The following is a 21,426-nucleotide window of genomic DNA, read 5'->3' as shown; positions in this document are numbered from 1 at the left end:
ATTATATTAAGATTATAATTGCTCACTAAATCTAACTTAGTGTTGCAATTAATGTTTTCTTTCAGGAAAAGAGAAGTTTTAGGTTAATATGTCTAGTAGGAGTGACTTGGTTTACACTGGAAGACCGCAACTGATATGTACTAGTTTATATTGTGTTTTTAGTTTAATTTTGTTCTGTTTCTATTAGATAGTGATATACTGTTGTGTGGATTGAGATTTTATTCCCACATTATTTTTGTTATTGTTGGATGATTTAAATTTCCTTATATGAAATTGTGGAATTCTTAGTGGCTTTTTTATATTTAGGAATATTCTATAATTTTGTGAATAGCTGTTTAAATGTTAATACTGTTAGACAGTTTGTTCCTATCTTAGTTTATTCTATGCCTCGGGTCGGGTCGTGATAAAAGTGATATCAGATCGATTTTTGTTGGATAATAATCTAAAAGATCTATTGGGATGATTAAATTAATTAATAAGTGATATTAATAAAGAGTTAAATTATGTCTAATTATAATCTTTCTTATATTATTTCAGAAAAATGGATAATTAAAGGGTTGAAACTATAAATGATATTGTAGAAGTTGATGCACCACCACAGATTACTGTGAATATAGATACATTTACTTTGATGATGAATGCAATAACACATTTGATTAAGACCAGTTCCAGCGAGGGAGGCCAGATGGATAAGTACTTAAAATTATTTCAGGATATGATGCCTCTTTTTTATTGGAGATATGGTGGATGCTAAAAAACTGGCTGCTGAGAGTGGAGAAAATCTTAAATATATTGTCTTGTCCTTCTGAGAGGATGGATATACTGACCACATTTACATTAGAGGGAGAAGTAGAGAGATGGTTATGAATTTAGTTGCAAGAGAAATATTGGGGTAGAGTCAACCACATTATTCATTGGGCTGAGTTTGTGAGCATTTTTAGGGATTGATTTGTACCACTGCCCGTCTGGAGGCAAACGCAAGACATGTTTGCATTAGAGGGAGAAGCAGAGAGATGGTTGTGAGGTTAGTTGCAGGAGAAATATGGGGGTAGAGTCAGCCACATTCTTTATTGGGATGAGTTTGTGAGTACTTTTAGAGACTGATTTGTACCACAGCCCGCCAGGAGGCAAATGCATGTTAGGTTTGTCCGGTTGGTACAAGGTGATCACTCGATAATGTAATACAAAGTTAAATTCACTATGCTCAAGATATGCACCTCAGTTAATTTCAAATACAAAGGAGAAGTGCCACCAATTTTTGTCTTGACTGAGAGATGTGATTAGACAACCATTGATTCCTTTTGGAACTGATGATTATTCTGTGTTGATAGAGAGAGCTAAAAGGGTTGAGTTGGATCTAGAAGCTATTCAGATGAGGGACATTTAAAAGAGAACAAATTCAGAGGGATATATGTTTCCTCTGGGCTCTCAAAGTAGGCAATCCTTCCACTCAAGTAATACAAGTGCTAAGAAGGCTAGATCTAGTGACGTTGACATTCAATTTGAAACTAAGAAATGTGACAAGTGTGGAAGATCTCATAACAGTGAGTGTTTCTCTGGATCCAAAACTTGCTTTTGGTGCCACCAGCCAGGATATATGGCAAAGAACTGCCCTAGATTGGGTCAGATGGCTTCAACTGATTCTAGAGGCAGTGTTACACCACCTTAGAGGAGGGCAACTAAATTTTCAGGATTAGTGTCAAATGCAGGCTAGACTCAGTAACATATCTAGTCTAAAGCATATGCACTTTCGTAATAGGAAGCCAAGAACTCTCCTAACATCATCACAAGTATGTTTTACTTTTAATAATTTTAACCTAATGCATTTTAATCATCATAGAATTCATGTCATGCCTTGTTAAACAAAATAAGAATTTAAATATTTTAATAAATTGGCTCTAAGTTGATGCACCCCACAACATTTCACCCTTAGACATATGGTCAGTCATAAAAGGACTATCCTGACTTTGGAGGATCTACTAATATTTTGTTATTGACTTTGGTGGAGGTTGAGAATCACATATAACTTTAGTAGAATTTGCTTACAATAACAATTATAATGCTACCATTGGGATGAATCCATATGTAGTCTATATGGAAGGAAGCCATACTCCTTTAAGTTAGGCTGAAACAAGTGAAAGAAAAATCATTGGAGCTGATTTAATTGATGATGCTACAGAAAAAATTACACTAATCAGAGACAAATTGAAGGCGGTGTAAGATAAACAAAGAACATTATGATGCCAAGAACATACCTGTTGAGTTTGAAGTTGGAGAGCTTCTTTTTATCAAGGTTTGTACATTGAAGGCTGTGCAACATTTTGAGAAGACTGAAAAATTGAGCCCTAGATTTGTTGGTCCATTTGAGATTGTGGAGAGGATTGAAAAATTAGCTTTCAGATTGCCTTTACTAGCTCATATGTAGGGAGTCCATAATGTTTTCCACATTTCCTCACTTGGAAAGTATATTGCAGATGAAACTAGTAGGATAATAGTAGTCTCAATTGATATTCATCTAGATTTGACTTATTTTGAAAAGCTTGAAAGGATTCTGGATTATGATGTGAAGCCTGGAAACAGAGAGATCCATTTTAGAGGTTTAAATGAATCGAGTCGAGCTCGAGCTACCCTACTACCCTCAGGTTGAGCTGGAGCTTGATTAATTTTATTGAGTTCGAGATTGAGCTCGAGCTTAAGACTATGAGTTCGAGTCGGCTCATTTATTATAAAAGAGAGAAAATAATATTAACTTAATGTAGTGTTATAATAAAATAACTAATAGAATGACTAATTATGAGAGAAATAATAAGAAATTACTTAAATATTAAATATCAAATATTTTTTTAAATATATTTACTACTTCAAAAATAAAATCTTCAAATTTAATATATTTTGTCTATATTTTATATTAATATTTTTTGAACGAGCTTGCTCATGAGCTAACAAGTTGAGTCGGGGCTTAGCTTGAGTCTAGCTTGTTTGCTCATTGAGCTCAGTTTACGAGCTACTTATCAAGCTAAGCTCGAACCGCCTCACGAGTCAGCTTGACTCACTTACACTCCTCATCCCTTTTATGAAGATTTTGTGGAAGCATGGTTTAGAGAAGGATGTTGCTTGAGAAAAAGTCTCTATGATGCAAAAAAGTTATCTTTAGCTTTTCTTCTGAGGTATGTCTACATTCATAATTATTTTCAAATTTCGAGGATGAAATTTTTATAAGGGGATTATAATAACTGAAATTAAAAGAAAAAGAATATGAATAATAAATAAATTGATAAATAAATGGTGTCGGTGGTTAGGGGAGTCACATCCTTTCATAAGAAACATATTGCTCACTCCTTTGCATGTTTGCTCATTTGGACCATCGAATGAGAAAAGAGAGAGAGCAACAAAGAAGAAGGGAGGAAGGGAGAAGCTTCCATCCAGCCCTAATTTGCGATTTGTCTATGAGCGAAGGAAGAAGCCGCAGGAAAAGGAATCAATGATAGTGAAGGGGGAGAAAAAAGGAGAGTGTCTCTTTCTTGATTTGACGTCCTGCCCTAGTCGAAGGAGGAAGAAGTGTGCACCGTTATGGTTCGAGTTCGAAGCTAGAGGAAGGAAAGCCGAGGGCTCTATGTGAAGAGCGAGCCCCAATCAAGGCCGAAGAGGGAAGACGCGTGCGCTGCCCTGGATTGAGGCTTGCAAAGGAATCATTGCGATATGATCAGCGACTGAAGGAGGAGAGAGCCTTGTTCGTCTTCGCATGCAGAGGAAGTTGCAACTGAAGGCAGAACTTTCCGTGTGCTGCTCTATCGGATCACGACAAGATCGGAGAAGAGGGAAGGAAAGATCTGCATTGCTCGCATGCAACTCTGCTAGGTTGAGTCGAGACTAAGGGGGAGGAGTTTTAGGCGTGTGTGGGTTTAAAAGCTGAAAATGGTACGTAAGGTAAAATTTTTGTTTAATTAGCTATAATTTAAAGATTTTATATTAATTAATAGTTTTGTATTTATTATGATATGAATCGGGAATTTGAGAAATTTTGATTCAAACATTAGTTCTTTGGGTCGTGAATTTTGTAAGGAGCAAGGGATAAGTGGATGTAATTATTTAAATTTTTTTGTACGCCTATTTTAATAATATGAGGTAGATATTAATTTTATGAGTAGAATTGAGGAGAATTTTTTATTCATATATATATATATATATATATATATATATAAATAAACTAGACATAAAATTAGTCATATTTTAGTCATTCTTGTTTGGAATGGGATTCTTGTTTAAGGTATGCACCTTCATTTATTATAGGTGACAATCAAAAGAAGTGAATTGAGGAATTAAACTATTAAAACGATCCTTTAAGGCTAAGGTGATTACTTATTTTCTGGTATGTATTAAATTATTGTTTTATTTAATACATAGCTAGATTATTAAATGGTTTAATAGTTTAAAACAAGTATTTCATTTATGTATGACCTTTTGAAGGTCTGAAATAGTATCATAAATGGAAAGAAAATAACAGATATATGAAAGTATATTTTAAAAGATTTCTGCTAGGTCTCAAGCCCTGAATGTGAAAAATGTAGGGTTGCGTTAGGTAGTTGATAGTCAGTATAAAATTTATCAAAAAATCATGACATGAATCTTTTTTATCATTGTGTAAATGCTAGGGTGTCCCCTACAAGCGACACACTATATGACTTTAATATAGTGAAAAGTGTGTAAGGGCCGTTACACTGACACCCATGGGTAGTGTCTAATAAGCAAAGGTTCCCATATTACGGACAAATGCGGGTAAAGTAGTCCATGAAACTAATATTAGGATATGATCTTGGAATATAAGTACTCTCACAGGTAAATTTATCGAATTAGTTGATATTATGATTCATAGAAAGATAAATATCTTATGTAGTCATGAAACTAAATGAGTTGGAGAATAGACTAAGGAGATTCATTGCTTTGATGTTAAAATTTTGTATTCAGGTAAGAGACCCACTAGAAATGATGTAAGTGTAATTATAAATAAGAGTTTGAAAGATATTGTATTAAAAATTAATAGAATTTGAGATATAATTATAACCCTTAAAATTATTGTTGATACTAAGTTTTTTAATATTATAAGTGTTTATGCTCCCAAAATAGGTTTAGATATAGGTTTTAAAGAAAAATTTTGGAATGATCTAGTAGAAGTAATGTAAATGATACTTCTTGAAGAAAGTTTTTTATTGGAGGTGATTTAAATGGGCATGTCAGTAGAGTGGTAGAAGATTTTAGAAATATTCATTGTGGTTGTGATTTTGGAGTAATTAATGGGGAAGGTAGAGCCATATTATATTTTTTTTAATGTATGATTTTGTTATTGCTAATACTTTATTCTAGAAAAGAGATGAGCATATTATTACCTATATGATTGGATCTAATAAAACAGAAGTTGATTATTTTCTTATTGGAGGAAGAAACTGTCAAGAATGTAAAGATTGTTAGATCATTCAAAGTGAGGATTTATGTACGCAACATCTATTATTAGTTCTGGATTTTAAGATAAAAAGTTGTAAAATTTGGAATACTATGAAGCATTATCATAGAATTAGTTGAGGGTACCTAAAAGACAAAAAGTATTTTTATAAGTAAACTTCAAAATTTTAAGATTTGGGATGTTCAACAAGAAACATTCTATGCAGGATAAAATAACAAACACTATTAAACAAGTGTCAAAAGATTTATTTGGAAAATCAAAAGAAAATTTTGTTTAAATAAAAATAGTTTGAACAATAATGTCCAGGAAAAGATAAAATATAAGAACTTTTGTTATAAAAATTAGTTTAAAAATAAAAGCTCAGAGAAATGAGAAAAATATAAAATGATCCGTATGGAGTCTAAAAGAACATTCTGTGACGCAAAAATTCTGCTTTTAGTGACATTTATAATAAATTATATACTGAAGAGGGTAAAAAATATATGTATAAACTTGACGAACAAAGAAGAAAGAAAAGTAAAGATTTAACACGAGTGTATTAAAGATGAAAACGAAAAAATATTTTTCTTAGAAAAAAATATTCAACATAGGTGGGTTAACTATTTTAATAAATTTTTCAATTAAGTTTATGAAAATATGATCGATCTTAATATCGTTAATAATAATAAAATATTTTATTTTTACTGTCACATTAGCAAAAAGGAAATTGAGGAAACTCGAAAGAAATCCAAGTTGGAATGTCAATATGACCTGATGATAATTCAGTTGAAATGTGAAAATATTTAGAAGATTTGAGAGTTTCTTGGCTTACTAAACTCTTTAATTTTATTTTAAAAACTAAATAGATGCCTGAGGAGTGGAGGAAGAGTATGTTGTTCTCCATTTTTTAGAATCAAGGGGATGCACAAATGTGTGCAAGTTATAGAGGAATTAAGTTGTTATGTCATACTAAAATTATGGGAGAGAGTAATTGAACATAGGTTAGGATGTATTACAAAGATTTCTCATAATTAGTTTGGATTTATGTCGGGCAGGTCTACTATGGAAGCTATAAATTTATTGAGAGGTTTGATGGAGAAATATAGAGAATAAGGAGGATCTATATATGATTTTTATTGACTTATAAAAACATACAATAAGATTCCAAGAGATATCCTTTGGAGAGTTCTAAAGAAGAAAAGTGTTGATATGACTTATATTCAAGTCATTAAAGATATGTATACTAGATCTATACTTGTGTTCAAACAGAAGAAGGATTAAGCAAATTTTTTCTATTTCAGTTGGATAAAATCATAGATCGGCTTTAAACCCATACATTTTTGCTTTAGTTATGGATGTTCTTAGTGGACATTTATAGGAGGATGTACCTTGGTGTATGATTTTGGTTCATAATATTTTTCTTGTGGATGAGACTAGAGAAAGAGCTCAGAAAAAACTTGAATTATGGAGGCCTGCATTGGGGTCTAAAGGCCTTTGGTTGAGTAGAATTAAAACTGAATACATAGAATGTAATTCTAGTAGTAGTTGTAGCTCTAGTGACCTAGTTGTAATTATGAGTGATCAAATTATTAAAATGTGTGAACGCTTTAGATATCTTGGGCTTAAGATTCAAAGTGATGGTGATATAGTTCGGGATGTTATTAGTAGAATTCAAGTTGGTTGGTTGAAGTGGAGGAAGGCTTTGGGCCTATTGTGTGAAAAGAAAATTTTATAAGATGGTTGTGAGACCTGCAATGCTCTATGGCTAAGAATGTTGGCCTTTAAAAGGGAAGCATACAACTAAGTGTTTCTGAGATGAGGATGTTTAGGTGGATGAGTGGCTTTACACTTAGAGACAAAATGCGATGTGAATATATTCGTGATAGAGTTGGTGTAGCTCTAGTGGCGGACAAAATTAGAGAGAGTCATCTTAGATAGTTTGGTCACATTAAATGTCGATCATCTCATGATCCGGTTAGGAGATTAGATATTTTAGATTCGACTTATATTAAGAAATGTTGGGGTAGACCTAGAGAGACTTGGGCATGTTGTATAAAAATTATCTTAATTTATTAGAAATAAATGAAAATATGATACACAATAGGATGCAATGGAGAAAAAATGATTCATGTAGTTGACCCCACTTAGTGAGATAAAGGCTTGTTGTTGTTGTATTAAATGAAATGTAATTGTTAAGTCATACAGGATTACCCTCAGATGACACTGATAGGGGATGCGATGTACGCATGCACTTTAATGAAAATGGTAATGTTGTACCTTTGGGTGTAATTTTGAAGCTATATTTGGTATATTTTGTAAGGTATACGAGTAAAATTATTGATGCTAAATTGGGTATATTTTTTAAGATACATTCGAGTATGAAGATAATGTTGTTCCGACTTTTAAAAATGTCAAAATGAGTAAATACTTAAAAGTAGTACAGGAAAGGAAACAATTAATGTGTAAGTTTACGTATTATAAAGTAATGAACTGCATTTTCTTTTAATCATTCATGTATAATATTGACTTCATAATTGAATGCATATTAGGATTATAATTCCTCACTAAATCTAACTTACTGTTGCAATTAATATTTTCTTTAAAAAAAAAAGTAAAACTTTAGATTGATATGATTGGTAGGAGAGATTTGGTTTGTAGGAGGACTACAACTGATAAGTACTAGTTTATGATTTGTTTTTAGTTTATTTTTTCACTGTTTCTATTGGATAGTGATATACTGCTATGTGGATTGAGATTTTACTCCGATTATTTCTGTTATTGTTGGGTGATTTAAATTTTCTTATATGAAATTGTGGAATTTTTAGTGGTTCTTTTATATTTTGGAAGATTCTATAATTATGTGGATAGTTTTTTAAATGTTAATACTGGCAGTCCGCTTGTTCCCGTTTAATTCAAAGTCCCGGGCCATATCATGACAGTGTAAATGAGTCGAGTCGAGTTTAAGTCATGCCTTAATTTGAGCTTGAGCTTGGCTCACTATAATAAATTTGGTTTACAAGCCAATTTGTGAGTTTAAGCCAAAGAAAGTGTCATGAGAGTTCATAGAGAAGTCATCAATGTGACCACTGGCTGGAGGAGGAGAAGTCGCTATAGGAGCACACCGGAGAGGACATTTGCATGATCAATGGTTCGATATAGCGTTGAGCTTAAACGAGCTTGAACTCGGGCGTGTTTATATACAAGTTTGAGTTAACATGCCCTGGTTTGATATAGCGTTGAGCTTAAACAAGCTTGAACTCGGGCTTGTTTATATACAAGTTTGAGTTAACATGCTCGAGTTCAAGCTTAAGCTCGACCCGTAAGTTTATTAGCTAGTTGAGTTCGACTCGACTCATGAGTTAGGTTGGCTCTATTACACCTTAAGTTTGAATCTAATTGAAAGAAAATTAGAAATGTTCATACCTATTTTAAGCTTGCTGAAAAGCATTGCAAACTTATCACTGAAAATGTGATTTTATGAATGTTTTGTCTAAAATTGACATAGACCACATGAATTTGAGACCTGGATCACATTCATAGCCATATCAGCTATAACCTAGGTAAATAAAGCTGTTATTTTAAGCTTAGAGCTATTTACTTTCTCTTTAGTCGGTTGCCTACCATGATCAAACCTACATGATGTGCTTCTCGAGGATGTTCGTTTTATTTTGGGTTGATTTGGGCTATATGATTTAGATTTTGCTTAGTATGGAAGGATTAATACATATGTTTTCCAGACTATTGGGAGCAGGGTACTTTTGAAATGTGCAAAATCTAAGAGTAAATTAGAACAAGTAAACGGTTATGCTGCTCCGATGATGTGGAAAAGTCATTACATAGCATAAACCAACATGCATTTTAAAGTGAGAGTCGACAAGAGAGCGTGATTTCATGTCATACAAACTATAAAATTGAATAATGCCATAGCTGAGATTATGACTTGATGGTGCTAATTAAATATTAGCTTATTTTGAAGACATTTGTCCGGACAAGCTTCATAATGGATTACAGTAACTTGAAGATATTTTACATTGATTTAGTTCTTAGATTTATCTTTACCTAATTTGCTTCATGATAGGATGAATTAAACCGAACATGTTTGGCGTAAAAAACAGGTTAATGGTTTACTTAAAGGATTTGTTAGAGAAATCATGAGTTCTTGTACTATATTAGCTTTATTTACTTCAAAGAAAGATGGAAAGTCCCCTATGTTTATTTATAGTATAGTCATTAATAAAACCCTTATTAAATGTATGTTTCATACCTTGTTTGGTTGATATACTGGATATTATGAAACTTATTGTGATCATTTCTAAGGATCTGAGAAGTGGCTTTCATCAAGATTAAAAAAAGGATATGAGTGAAAATTACTTTTAAGCTAAAAATATGAATTAAAGAAATGTTTAGTGATGCTTGATGCCTTTTTGATTAATTGATTATATAACACTTTCATGAGGATAAGGAATCATGTCCTAAATGTGATCATTTCTAAGAATCTGTGAAGCGGCTATCATCAAGAATAAGAAAAGGCGAAGCGTGAAAATTACTTTTAAGATAAGAAAATGAATTAAAGAAATGATTAGTGATGCTTGATGCCTTTTTGATGAACTAATTATACAGTACTTTCATGAGGATAATGAATCATGTCCTACACTTTTTCTTGGAAAAAATAATATTTTTATATGATATTTTATTTTATGCTATGGCATGAGGCGATAATTTAGTGGAACTTAGAGAGTATTTGAGGTTTGATAGCTGAGAAATTGTATTTTATTATGAAGAGCATGTTGGTCAGTGATCGCATACATGATTTTGGATTTAGTGCATATGGGTAAGTGTTGTCCATTTATTTTGATAAGCTTAAAGCAATTAATAATTGACAAGGCACTAAATGTGCATGGGATTCGAAGTATTCGTAGTTTTTTATTGATGTTTTATTAACAGTTTGTTTTTTGTGTTATTTTGTAGAAAACTTTAAAAATGTACCATGTTTGTTGATTGTGGTTTTATTAAGATGAAAAACTCACAAGTGCACTTATTTTTAAAACACCTACTTTTAATGAAGTGTTTGAGGTTTTTTATGATGCAGCTCGTGTAGTTATTTGATGAGTGTTAAACTAGGAAGAGCATCCACCTACGTTCAGGAGTGAATAAATAAATAAATGTAAATGGAAATATTTAAACTATGGTGGGGACTTCCATTTTGTGTATTAGAGATGTTATCTATTGCCTAAAGTGTTTTTTTACTTTTCCTCGATCTTCTAGCCTTGAAATATTTAAGCTCGCCAGAGAAGTTGGGACATCAACACGTCCATTGCCGGGTTCCAAGCTCTGCATACGAAAAGTGAAAGGTTGCATTAGGTAGTCGACAACCAGTATAAAATTTTTATTGAAAAGATCATAAAATAATTATTTTAAATCATTGTGTAAGTGTTAGGGCGTCCCCTAGAAGCGGCATGCTGTATGACATGAATACATTAAAAAGTGTGCAAGGGTCGCAACACTAGTGCCCGAGTGCAGTGTTAAATAAGCAAGGACTCGCAAATTATGGACAAATGCAGGCAAAGTTGTGAATGAAACTAATATTAAGATATGATTTTGGAAACTATGTACTATTACAGGTAAATTAATGGAATTAATAAATATTATGATTCATAAGAAGATAAATATCATATGCATTTAAGAAAATTAATGGTTTGAAAAAAAGGCTCAAGAGTCATAGTTTAGGTTTTAATCCTTGGTATTCAGGTAGGAATCGTATTAGAAATGACGAAGGTGTAATTATCAATAAGAGTTTAAAATTTAATATTTTAAAAATTATTTGCATTAGAGATAAATTATAGCCCCTAAAGGTTGTTGATACTAAGATTTTTAATGTTATAAATACTCATGCTCTTCAAGTAGGTTCAGATATACGTTTAAAAAAAAATTATTATGACCTAGAAGAATTAATACAAATGATACCTTTTGAAGAAAAAAATTATTAGAGGAGGTTTAAATGGGCATATTGATAGAGTGCTAGAAGATTTTAAAAATAATAATGGTGGTTACGATTTTGGAGTGATTAATAAAGAGGGTACAACCAAATTGGATTACAATTTAACTTATGATTTATTATTGTTAATACTTTATTTAAGAAAAGAGATGAACATATTATTACTAATAAGATTAAATCTAATAAAACACAAAAATGATTATTTTCTTATTAGAAAAATAGATCGTTGATGTGAAGATTGTAAAGGTCATTCCAAGTGAAGATTTAAGAACTCAATATCGATTATTAGTTTTGGATTTTAAGATGAAGTGTTGAAAGATAAAAAATTCAATAAAATATTGTCTTATAATTGGTTACTTAAAAACAAATAGAAGTATTTTTATATGTTTACTTTAAGATTCAGCATTTTCATGAAGAAGCTAATTATTTATGGGATAAAATAAAATGCACTATTAAACAAATGATAACAGATGTTCTTTGAGAAATAATTTTTTTTAATAAATAATGATAGTTAGTCTTGAAATAATAACGTGCAAGAGAAAATAAATATAATAAGTTTTATTATAAAAAATGGTTTAAGTATAAAAGCTTAAAAATTTGAGAAAAATATAAGGTGGATTGTAGGGAGTCTAAGAGAATTATATGTGATGCTAAGAATTTTTTGTCTAGTGTTCTTTATATTAGATTAAACACTAAAGAGTATGAAAGATACATGTATAAACTAATCGAAGAAAGAGAAAAGAAAAACAAAGATTTAATTTAAGTATAATATATTAAATAAGAAAAATAAAAATTATTTTTTAGATAAAGATACTCAACATAGGTGAGTGAGATATTTTGATAGAAGTTTTAATGAAATATTAGAAAATATGATTGAATTTGGTGATCTTATTATCGTTAATAATAATAAAAGTTTTTATTTTTATCGTCGTATTATTAAAAAGGAAGTTGAGTAGACTTTAAAGAAAATCAGAGGCGGAAAATCAGTAGGACATGATGGTATATTAATAAAAGTGTGAATATATTTAAGAGATTTTGAAATTTTTTTCCTTAACTTTTTAATATTATAAAAAGATGTTTGAGGAGCGGAGACAGAGTATTTTCATCTCTATTTTTAATAATAAAGGGGATGCACAAGAGTGTGCAAATTATAGAGCACTTAACTTAACGTGTCGTACGATAACATTATGTGAGAGTAATTGAATCTGGGTTAAGACATGACACAAAGATTTTCATAATCAGTTTTTATTTATGTTTGGCAAGTCTACTATAGAAACTATAATTTGCAATATGTGAGAGGTTTGATTGAGAACTACAAAAAGAGTAAGGAGGATCTACATATGATTTTTATTGATTTAAAAAAACTTTATGATAAGCTTCCAAGAGAAGTTCTTTGGAGAATCTTAGAAAAGAAAGGTGTTGATATGACTCATATTCAAGTCAACAAAGATATGTATACCAGAGTTGTTACTTGTGTTCGAACAGAACAAAGGTTGACCAAGTATTTTCCTATTTCAGTTGGATTATGTACAAAGATATGTATACCAGAGTTGTTACTTGTGTTCGAACAGAACAAAGGTTGACCAAGTATTTTCCTATTTCAGTTGGATTATGTCAAGGGTCTGCTTTAAAGCAATAGCTTTTTGCTTTATTTTTGAATGCTCTACTTAGACATTTACAAAATGATGTACTTTAGTTTGTGTTTTTTGTTGATGATATCCTTGAGTGGATAAGACTGGGGAAATATTTCAGGAAAAACATGAATTGTGGTGGTCTACATTAGAGTCTAAAGGCCTTCATTTGAGTAGATCTAGAACCGAATACATAAAATGTAATTTTAGTAGTTGATCCAGTGGTAGAGTTGTAACTATGGTGATCGAATCATTAAAAGGTGTGAGCATTTTAGATATCGCCGGTCAACTGTTTAAAGTGATGGTGATGTAGATGTAGATGGGGATGTTACTATTAGAATTTAAGTTAGTTGGGTGAAGTAAAGGAATGTTTCTATCCTTTTGTGTGATAGAAAAGTACCACTTAGACTTAAAAGGAAAATTTTATAAGTGGTGAGACATGCATTGGTTTATGACATAGAATGTTGGCTTATAAAAGAGAAGCATAAAACTAAATGTTTAGGTTGATGGGTGGCGTACATAAAAAATATGTTATCACGAATCTCAGAGAAATCTAACAACCAACAATGAAGATGGCGTGGCGGTTCGGGACCCACAAAGGGCAATTCGAGGGCCTGCATTTACCGCCTGACTTCTGCTGTCTTGGAGAAAAATAACCTCATGGCAGATGGAACTCAACTATCCTATCAAAGAGTCACCGGTACTACCCGGATCTTAGGAAGGCAGCCTACACTTACCAGTCAACTCTTCAGCTATAGTCGCCTGGGTAATGACTCGGCTAGACACTATATCAGACTTCGACGCATAGCGGCCCAAATCACAAGCTGACGGGACGCCATGTCAGGCTCCCGACCATATAATGGTACAAAATGTAATCTTATAACCTCCATTCTTATAAATAAGGGCTCCTTTCGTTAATAAAAGTTAAGTATTTCACTATTCATTCTTGTACTCTTTATACGCTTTTATTCTCTCTCGCACTCTATTCCTTAGGTGTGTCTCCTAGGCATACTTTGATTCAACAAGCGGCTTTACACTTAGAGATAAAATGCGGAATGAATGTATCCATGAAAGGGTTGGTGTAGCTCCGATGGCAGACAAGATTTGAGAGTCATCTTTGGTCACATTAAAGGCCGACCATCTGATGATATCTGTTTTAGATTCGACTTATGTTACAAAATGTAGAGGTGGATCTAGAAAAACTTGGACATGTTGTATAAAAAGTGGTATTAATTTATTAGAATTAAATGAAAATGTGACACTCAATAGGATACATTGGAGAAAAATGATTCATGTAGCCGACCCCACTTTGTGTGCTAAAGGCTTATTGTTTTTGATGTACAGAAGTTGGGACATCAATTTATTAAATGGGTTGAGTTTTTTATATGATTGTTCATTTGTATTTAAACATTGTGTTAGAACTAACAGTACTATTGTTTATTTGTTTATATTTTCATTTTATGAAACTTAAACCCTTGTATTTTTAGAATTATATATTATGAAATTGACAGTGAAAATGGAAATGGTGATCATGTGACTTGCCATGAAGGCTCCGTGCAAACAATTTTAGAGATTGAATTAGTTGAATGAGCATGAAAATGGTTGATGCAGAAATGTTAAATTGAATGTTTATTTTAATATTTCCTTGGTTTTTTTGCTCACCTATTGTGCTAGAGAGCTAATATTAGTCATTTTTCAAGTTCTTTAATAGTTTCTTTTTCTGTTAAGTTACAGTAGGTGTAAGCTTGGCTCTGTAGTTTCTATTATTGAGCCGAGAACAAGTTTCAAGCAAAAATTAGGCAGTTATTGCCACACCCCATTATACAGCACCACGGCAACAAGAGGTGTATTAGGGGATGATTTTTCTTAGTTCCATCGACACTCATTTTGATTTTTACTAATTAGGATCAAGTAAATGGAGAATTAGTTTTACTGGGTCATCTCTAGGTAAACTCTTACATTTAAATTATTCCAATAATCCTTGAAAAATATGAACGTGAAAGCATGCATAAAATAATTCTCAAATAAAATACCGAACTTCTAAAAATACTTTAAATATAAAATCATATGCATGCAAAAATACTTTTTACATTTGATATTATTGTATTCTCTAAACATCTAATAGTGTATAATAGAAAATTATATAGATGACCACATATTTACCTATTGCTTTCTCCTTCTTGAAAACTATTTTTGAAATATCCAGTAAGCTCATACTCGATGAGATAAGCAATGCTAAAATAAGATCTAAAAATATAAAAAAGAAATAAGATGTATGTTAGTCTGAGACTAGTACGAATAATTTCATTTAAAATTGACTTAGTATGGCAGCAATGAGATAAGCAATGCTAAAATAAGATCTAAACCTATAAGAAAGAAATAAGATGTATGTTGGTATAATTTCATTTAAAATTGACTTAGTATAGCAGTAATAATTAATACATGCTTTAATATATAGTCTTAAAGTGAACATGAAGCTGTAGATATAATAGTTGGGCATAAGTAAATAATACTGCTACAAACAAATCTTTTCATTCATTTTACTAAGCTATGTCATATATTTATTTAATTCCTTTTCATTTTCACACATGTTCTCAACATTCTTTTTTTTATGGATGTCAATAAATTTTCTTAGGCTTTGATAATTTTAATACATTATGTTGTTACTCAGCTTGTTGACCAAAATATTTGTTGATAGGTTGCTCAGTATTAACATTGCACTTATTAACAACCCTTTGTAGCCAACTGGATTGTCCCGAACTTAATATCAAGATTTTAAAATTCAATTATCTTTTTACTGTTTCGTTTTGTCTGCATTTTTGTCTTTCCCTGCGCAGTTCATTATTATAGCCGCCCATCTATCACAAATTCATAAAGAGATGAGCTTATATATATCTGGCCTTTTCAGATATGTTATTAGTGTATTTAGAGATGGATTTGAGGGTAGTTCTTGTCAGGTTAATCATATGTATATTAGTGTATTTAGAGATGCATTTGGGGGTAGTTCTTGTCAGGTTAAATTCTTTCGACAACTCTGTGCCCTTAAACTTTTGTAAATCAAATTAATAGACCTCTGGACATCAACAGCTGCAGCAGCGGAATGACAGATCTTTGTATTATGTGGTTATAAGCAAATAAAACTTTACCCAAACTTTCCTTGCTTAAAAGCTGCTTAGAAAGCGCATCAATGAACTTAGAATGCTACTCTAGTTTCCTTTGGGCCATGTAAGTATGTCTAGTTAATTTTTGCAGCTCTTGATGTTCTTTTGGATGGGTTATATAAGCATGTTAAGTTATTGCTGTCTTCATCTCAACTTTCAGTATTAAAATTACCGATTACCAATATTACTGTCTTGCGAGTTTAGGAAAGCCACTTTTCATCCACTGGAGTTTCGAGAAGAATCAGATCTGAAACTCAATCCAATGTGTTAACAATGGAAACTGCAGTGCTTCCTCAACAAGATGGTGCTCATGATGAATATGAGGATGTAATTTCTTATCTTTTGGTCATTTTATTTATATTTTCCCCTCTTTTTCCCCGACTCTGACCTTTTTTACCCTTTAAAGTTGTTCCATTTCCAAGGAGTTACAAATGAAGATTACAACACTCCCACACCAGCAGAACATGGTATATTTGTTGCCTTAGTTTATATATGCTGTATTTTGTGTTTTTTTTGAATTAGAAGTGCTCGGATTTTATCTGGATGCATTTTTTTTGTCAGTAGATTTGCGAGCACCTACTCCATTAGTTGGTACTCCAAAACCACCCAATAATGAAACTGCAGAGGATGACGAGCCTCCATTAAATGAAGATGATGATGATGATGATGATCTGGATGATTTTGACCAGGGAGAGGAAGAACCAAACACACAACATTTAGTTTTAGCTCAGTTTGACAAGGTCTTGCTTCTTTGTCTAGAATTAGAAAAAAAGAAAATTTAGTTCTATTTTTGGCAAAAATATGCTCATGGCAAACTGGAACAGGTGACACGAACAAAGAGTAGGTGGAAATGCACACTTAAGGATGGTATTATGCACATTAACAGCCGAGATATTCTTTTCAACAAGGTATGACTCTAGGCTAAGTTTGATCATATTTAAATTTGTTTTCCACAATTGTTTTACTGACAGGATGGAATGATCTATGAAATTTTTATTCTTTTGAGAAAAATTTTAGATGTAAATATGCTCTGTAGTGCGATTTCCCATGAGTTGTCTGTTTTTCTTATGCGGACATCTTTATGGAAATTATACAGGTTTACTTCTTGACTTGGTGGCAATTTTTTTTATTGAAAATTTATTCTCTCTGTTTCAAGATAAAATTGTAGCTTTCGTGCATCATTTATATGTTAGAAAAGTGGTGGTAAAATTTCAAGCATGAAGAAAAAGAAATTTATCCTTTGTGAGTGGAAACAAGTTAATGTTCTTGACGTTTTTTTTTTGTCAGTAGCTAAAATCAACGCTTGTATTGGTGGCATTGTTATTTTAGAAATGTCCAAGTAGGGGAGATGATGTTCCCCTACTCTTCTAAAGGTTGTTTGACTCTAGCCGTTGGTGGAAATACCGTTGCTTTTCCATTTGCTTTTATTTCCTTTTAAATAAAATTGTTTGGTGTCATCTAATTTTGCTATGGATTTTGTCTTGGTTAACTATTAAATGCATCATTTTCTATGGTTGTCAATATTAAATTATTTCTTTGTTGGTAGATGAGAAAGCTTAAACATTGGCAAGCGATAACAATAGAATGTGAATTGCTCTTTTAGATCAAATTTTTTTCACAAGGAAGACACCATTTTTCATTATGGAATATTTTCTTAAAGCTTTCTATATACCTTTTGCAGTATTATTTTATTACCTTTGCAAATAATACCAAGAACTTTCTACCAAATCAAATTTTACATTTGTTTACAATCTTAATCAACGGGTTATGTTAAGAAAGACAAAGGTAGATCTAGGAAAACTTGAGCTTATTGTATAAAAAATGATCTTAATTTATTAGAACTAAATGAAAATATGACACTAAATAGGACTCAATGGTGAAAAAGGATTCATGTAGCTAACCCCACATAGTGGGATTAAGGCTTCGTTGTTGTTGTTGTTGTTGTTGTTTACAATTTTAATCAAGTATTGCTAAGCTAGATAGCATTGCTTCAGGCTTGTCATTGTTAGGTTTTGCAAGTTTCCTCTTAATCCTAAATGATTCTCTTGATAGGTGCAGACGAGGTTGGGGTTTGGGGGGATTACCTTTCTTTTGTTTGCACCTCTTTTGAGTGGATCTGAATATTGATCCTAATGAATTTTTTGATGATCTATAACAGATTTACTAGTGCTGATAGTAACCAGCAAGAGCAGATAAGAAATTTGGTAATAACTAGTTCTTTCCTGGGATGTAGAAATTGATAATTTTGGAAAAATTTTGGTGTCAACGGAATTCCCCTAGATGCTGAGGATGATTGGAAGCGTGCATCAATGCTGTAATAAATCGCATTCATACAAAATACCATTATCCCAATGGGTTTTTTGAAATTGACTTGGCAAAGCCCACCCTTGGCTTTTGTCACAGACCCATGATTTTAAGACATAATTGAAAAGGTAGTGTGGCATATGGTCAGAATTCAAACCAGGGATCCGCTTGATACAACCTGCACAGATTTGGCAGTATTTGACCCTGTTAAAATCTCGAGTTTTCAGGCGCGTAAGCAATGCAATTATAGAGCATTTATAGATGCTACCCTAATTGTTCAAATTTGACTTCAACTTGGCTTACCTAGGTTTTTTCTGTGTATGGCCCCATACATGATCTTGTAATTGATTTTACAAAACGTTGTAGACTGGTTGTTAGCTGATTATATTTAATAGTTTCCTGTTGTTTGTCTCTGTTGATTTCAGTGTTCAATTCATTCAATGCATGAGTTTTTAAATGTCTAATAATGAATTAACTTAAAAAAATTTATTGTTTATTTTATTATTTCATTCTGAAAATATTAGAATGTTATGATGCTTTTTGAAGTCTGTGGTTCATATGCAAAGAAAAAACATCATCTCCATCCTCAGCTTGTTCTAGCTACTTCCATTGTGGTAAAAACTAGCTTTTGAAAGTTGTTTTTCACTACCTTGAGCCTTGATATCTTTGTTGTTTATCCTTTTTTTTCCTTCATTTTTCTTACTTTGTTGTTCAATCTCCGTATCTTAGTGTATCATGCGCTTTGTCATGCATGCTAAACTAACTCGAGTCTATTTTGTGTAATCTTACGTGCAGTAACTGCTAGTCTACACTCTACAGTTTCTGTGATGTGTTGTAGTAATTTTTACACGTTAAGGTTTTATGCTTGCTGCTAACAGCTACTTGAAAATTAGAATGCTTCTACTTCTAAGTGATGGCGGATGTGAATTTATTTTTACATGATATTTTCACCTTTTTGAGTTATACTTATTATGGGAGTTGGAAAGGAGCCTGCCAATGAATAACTTGGGGGCTTGTTGGGATCGATTTTGTTTTTTGTTTTTAGAGCATGTTTGTTTAGAATATTTTTTACATGTTTTTTATATTTTAAATTTTCAAGCAAACCAATATGTTTTTTAAAAACACTATAATTAAATTTCAGGTGTTTAGAATGTTTTTAACTAACATGTTTGAATCAAATAATCAAATATATTTTGTTTCAAAAAAAATGAAAAAAAGTGGTTCCAAACATCCATATAGGTTAAAGTTATTCCAAAAAGGTTTTTATTTAAACTAGTATTAGCAATTCGGGCAATACTTAAGTGGATGAGTGGCAAAGAAGTATTCACAAAGACAATCACACTTGAAGTAACCTGGCTTGTCCCTACCAGTCAAACTTCGACTTCAGGATGACAGATTGTCTTTGTTATTGACTTGGCTTTGCTATTCTGTACCTTTGTTAAGAGCATATGTAATTATTAGTTTTGTTTTTCATAATTGATTCTCTTCCCTACTTATCCATCAGAATACCACCCCACCCGAAAAATACACCAAATTTGTGGCCGTGAATGGAGGATTGGATTCATATTTGAAGTTTTAACTTGTTTGCATTGCTTATTTTGGAGCCAATCTTCACTTATATTTTAATATTTTTAAAATTTTCCATTTTAGGGAAAAAATAATTTTTATTGTTGCGTTTTGTGATCATTGTTCAGTTGGAAAGAGCGTTCACGTTTTCATTTCATGGTTTTACAAATTATGGTTTTTTCTTATTTTTTTGAACAATATTAATGTCTTCAAAGGCCATGAATAATAATCTATAAAGACGAAATGATGTATTGTGGTGTTTAAATGATAATCAACATTTAGTTGTCAGGCGGAAGTTGTCAGGCGGAAGTTTATAAGAAATTCATTTTTCTACTCATTTATCTTCTTTTAAAATTTTGTCTTCTATATTGAGTTGATTTCAAGTCAAGAGAGTTGACTTGATTTGGAAATGATTGATTTCCAATTGGTTTGTTCTAACCCCAATAATTTAAGTTTAATCCACTTGATTTTTAATTGAGCTCATATTTGGTCGTGTATGACAAAGTTGAACCAAACTTAGAAATTCACACCTATGAAGCATTGGCATTACTTCAAATGTGACGTGCTAGTGTTAGATGTGTTTCTGACACCGACTCCGACACTTGTCCAACATGCCTAGACACTTTGTCCGACATTACAAAATATGCGAATATTTTTTTAGGCCCAAATACATCCAAAATACGCCTAGAGACCGCATCAGGCACGAACTCAACACAATTTAGGGAAAAACAGAACATGGGAAATAAAAAATCTTAAATATAAATTGCCCTAATTATACCTCATAGGCAAAGTCGTCTCGTCTCTTTTCTCGAAGCCCTTTTGACATTCGTCAAAATCGAGTATCAAATATGCATCTAATATTCGTCGAAGTCGAGCATCATTAGTTCCAATATTTGTTTGTTGAAGCCGAGCGTTTTAATTATTTTCTGTTCATCAAAGCCGAGTTTGCACCTGCTAAAGAGGAAGCCTTTTGCAACCTGAGCAAGAGTCTAACATGTCTATTGAAGATGCTCCAAACACCCTACAAACTTTGTGACACTTGCACTGAAGTTTCTATTCGTCGAAGCCAAGTGGAGTCAAAACCACCCTATTTTTCTAAGTGATAATTTTTATTTATACTCATTGATGAGTTTGTAATTATAAATCTATACTTATTCTAATTTTAATAGTTAAATTTTATCTTAATTAATTAAACAAGTATGATGTTTTAAATTTTAGTAAATAAGATAGAAAATTTATTTTGAAACATATTATATGTATAATTTTGAAAATTAATCTTTATAGGCATGAGGTTTCATAATATAAGTTATATTTATAAAATGAATTTTTTTT

At 31.8% G+C, this 21,426-nt stretch overlaps 1 protein-coding gene across 1 annotated transcript in view; it reads left to right on the top strand.

Moving 5' to 3' along the window:
- The window catches only part of LOC110029477 (transcription initiation factor IIA large subunit-like), a 62,866-nt gene that overhangs the window by 37,861 nt on the left and 3,579 nt on the right, over positions 1-21,426 (top strand). The window contains 4 exon segments of the mRNA XM_020731781.1: positions 16,429-16,551; positions 16,631-16,691; positions 16,786-16,964; positions 17,049-17,132. Coding sequence (XP_020587440.1) covers positions 16,429-16,551; positions 16,631-16,691; positions 16,786-16,964; positions 17,049-17,132 — 447 coding nt within the window.

This window comes from Phalaenopsis equestris, unplaced genomic scaffold (genome assembly GCF_001263595.1).
Source record: "Phalaenopsis equestris unplaced genomic scaffold, ASM126359v1 Scaffold000578, whole genome shotgun sequence".
NCBI lineage: Eukaryota > Viridiplantae > Streptophyta > Magnoliopsida > Asparagales > Orchidaceae > Phalaenopsis > Phalaenopsis equestris.
Note: the sequence above shows the minus strand (reverse complement) of the source record. Positions and strands in the feature narration are given on the sequence as shown.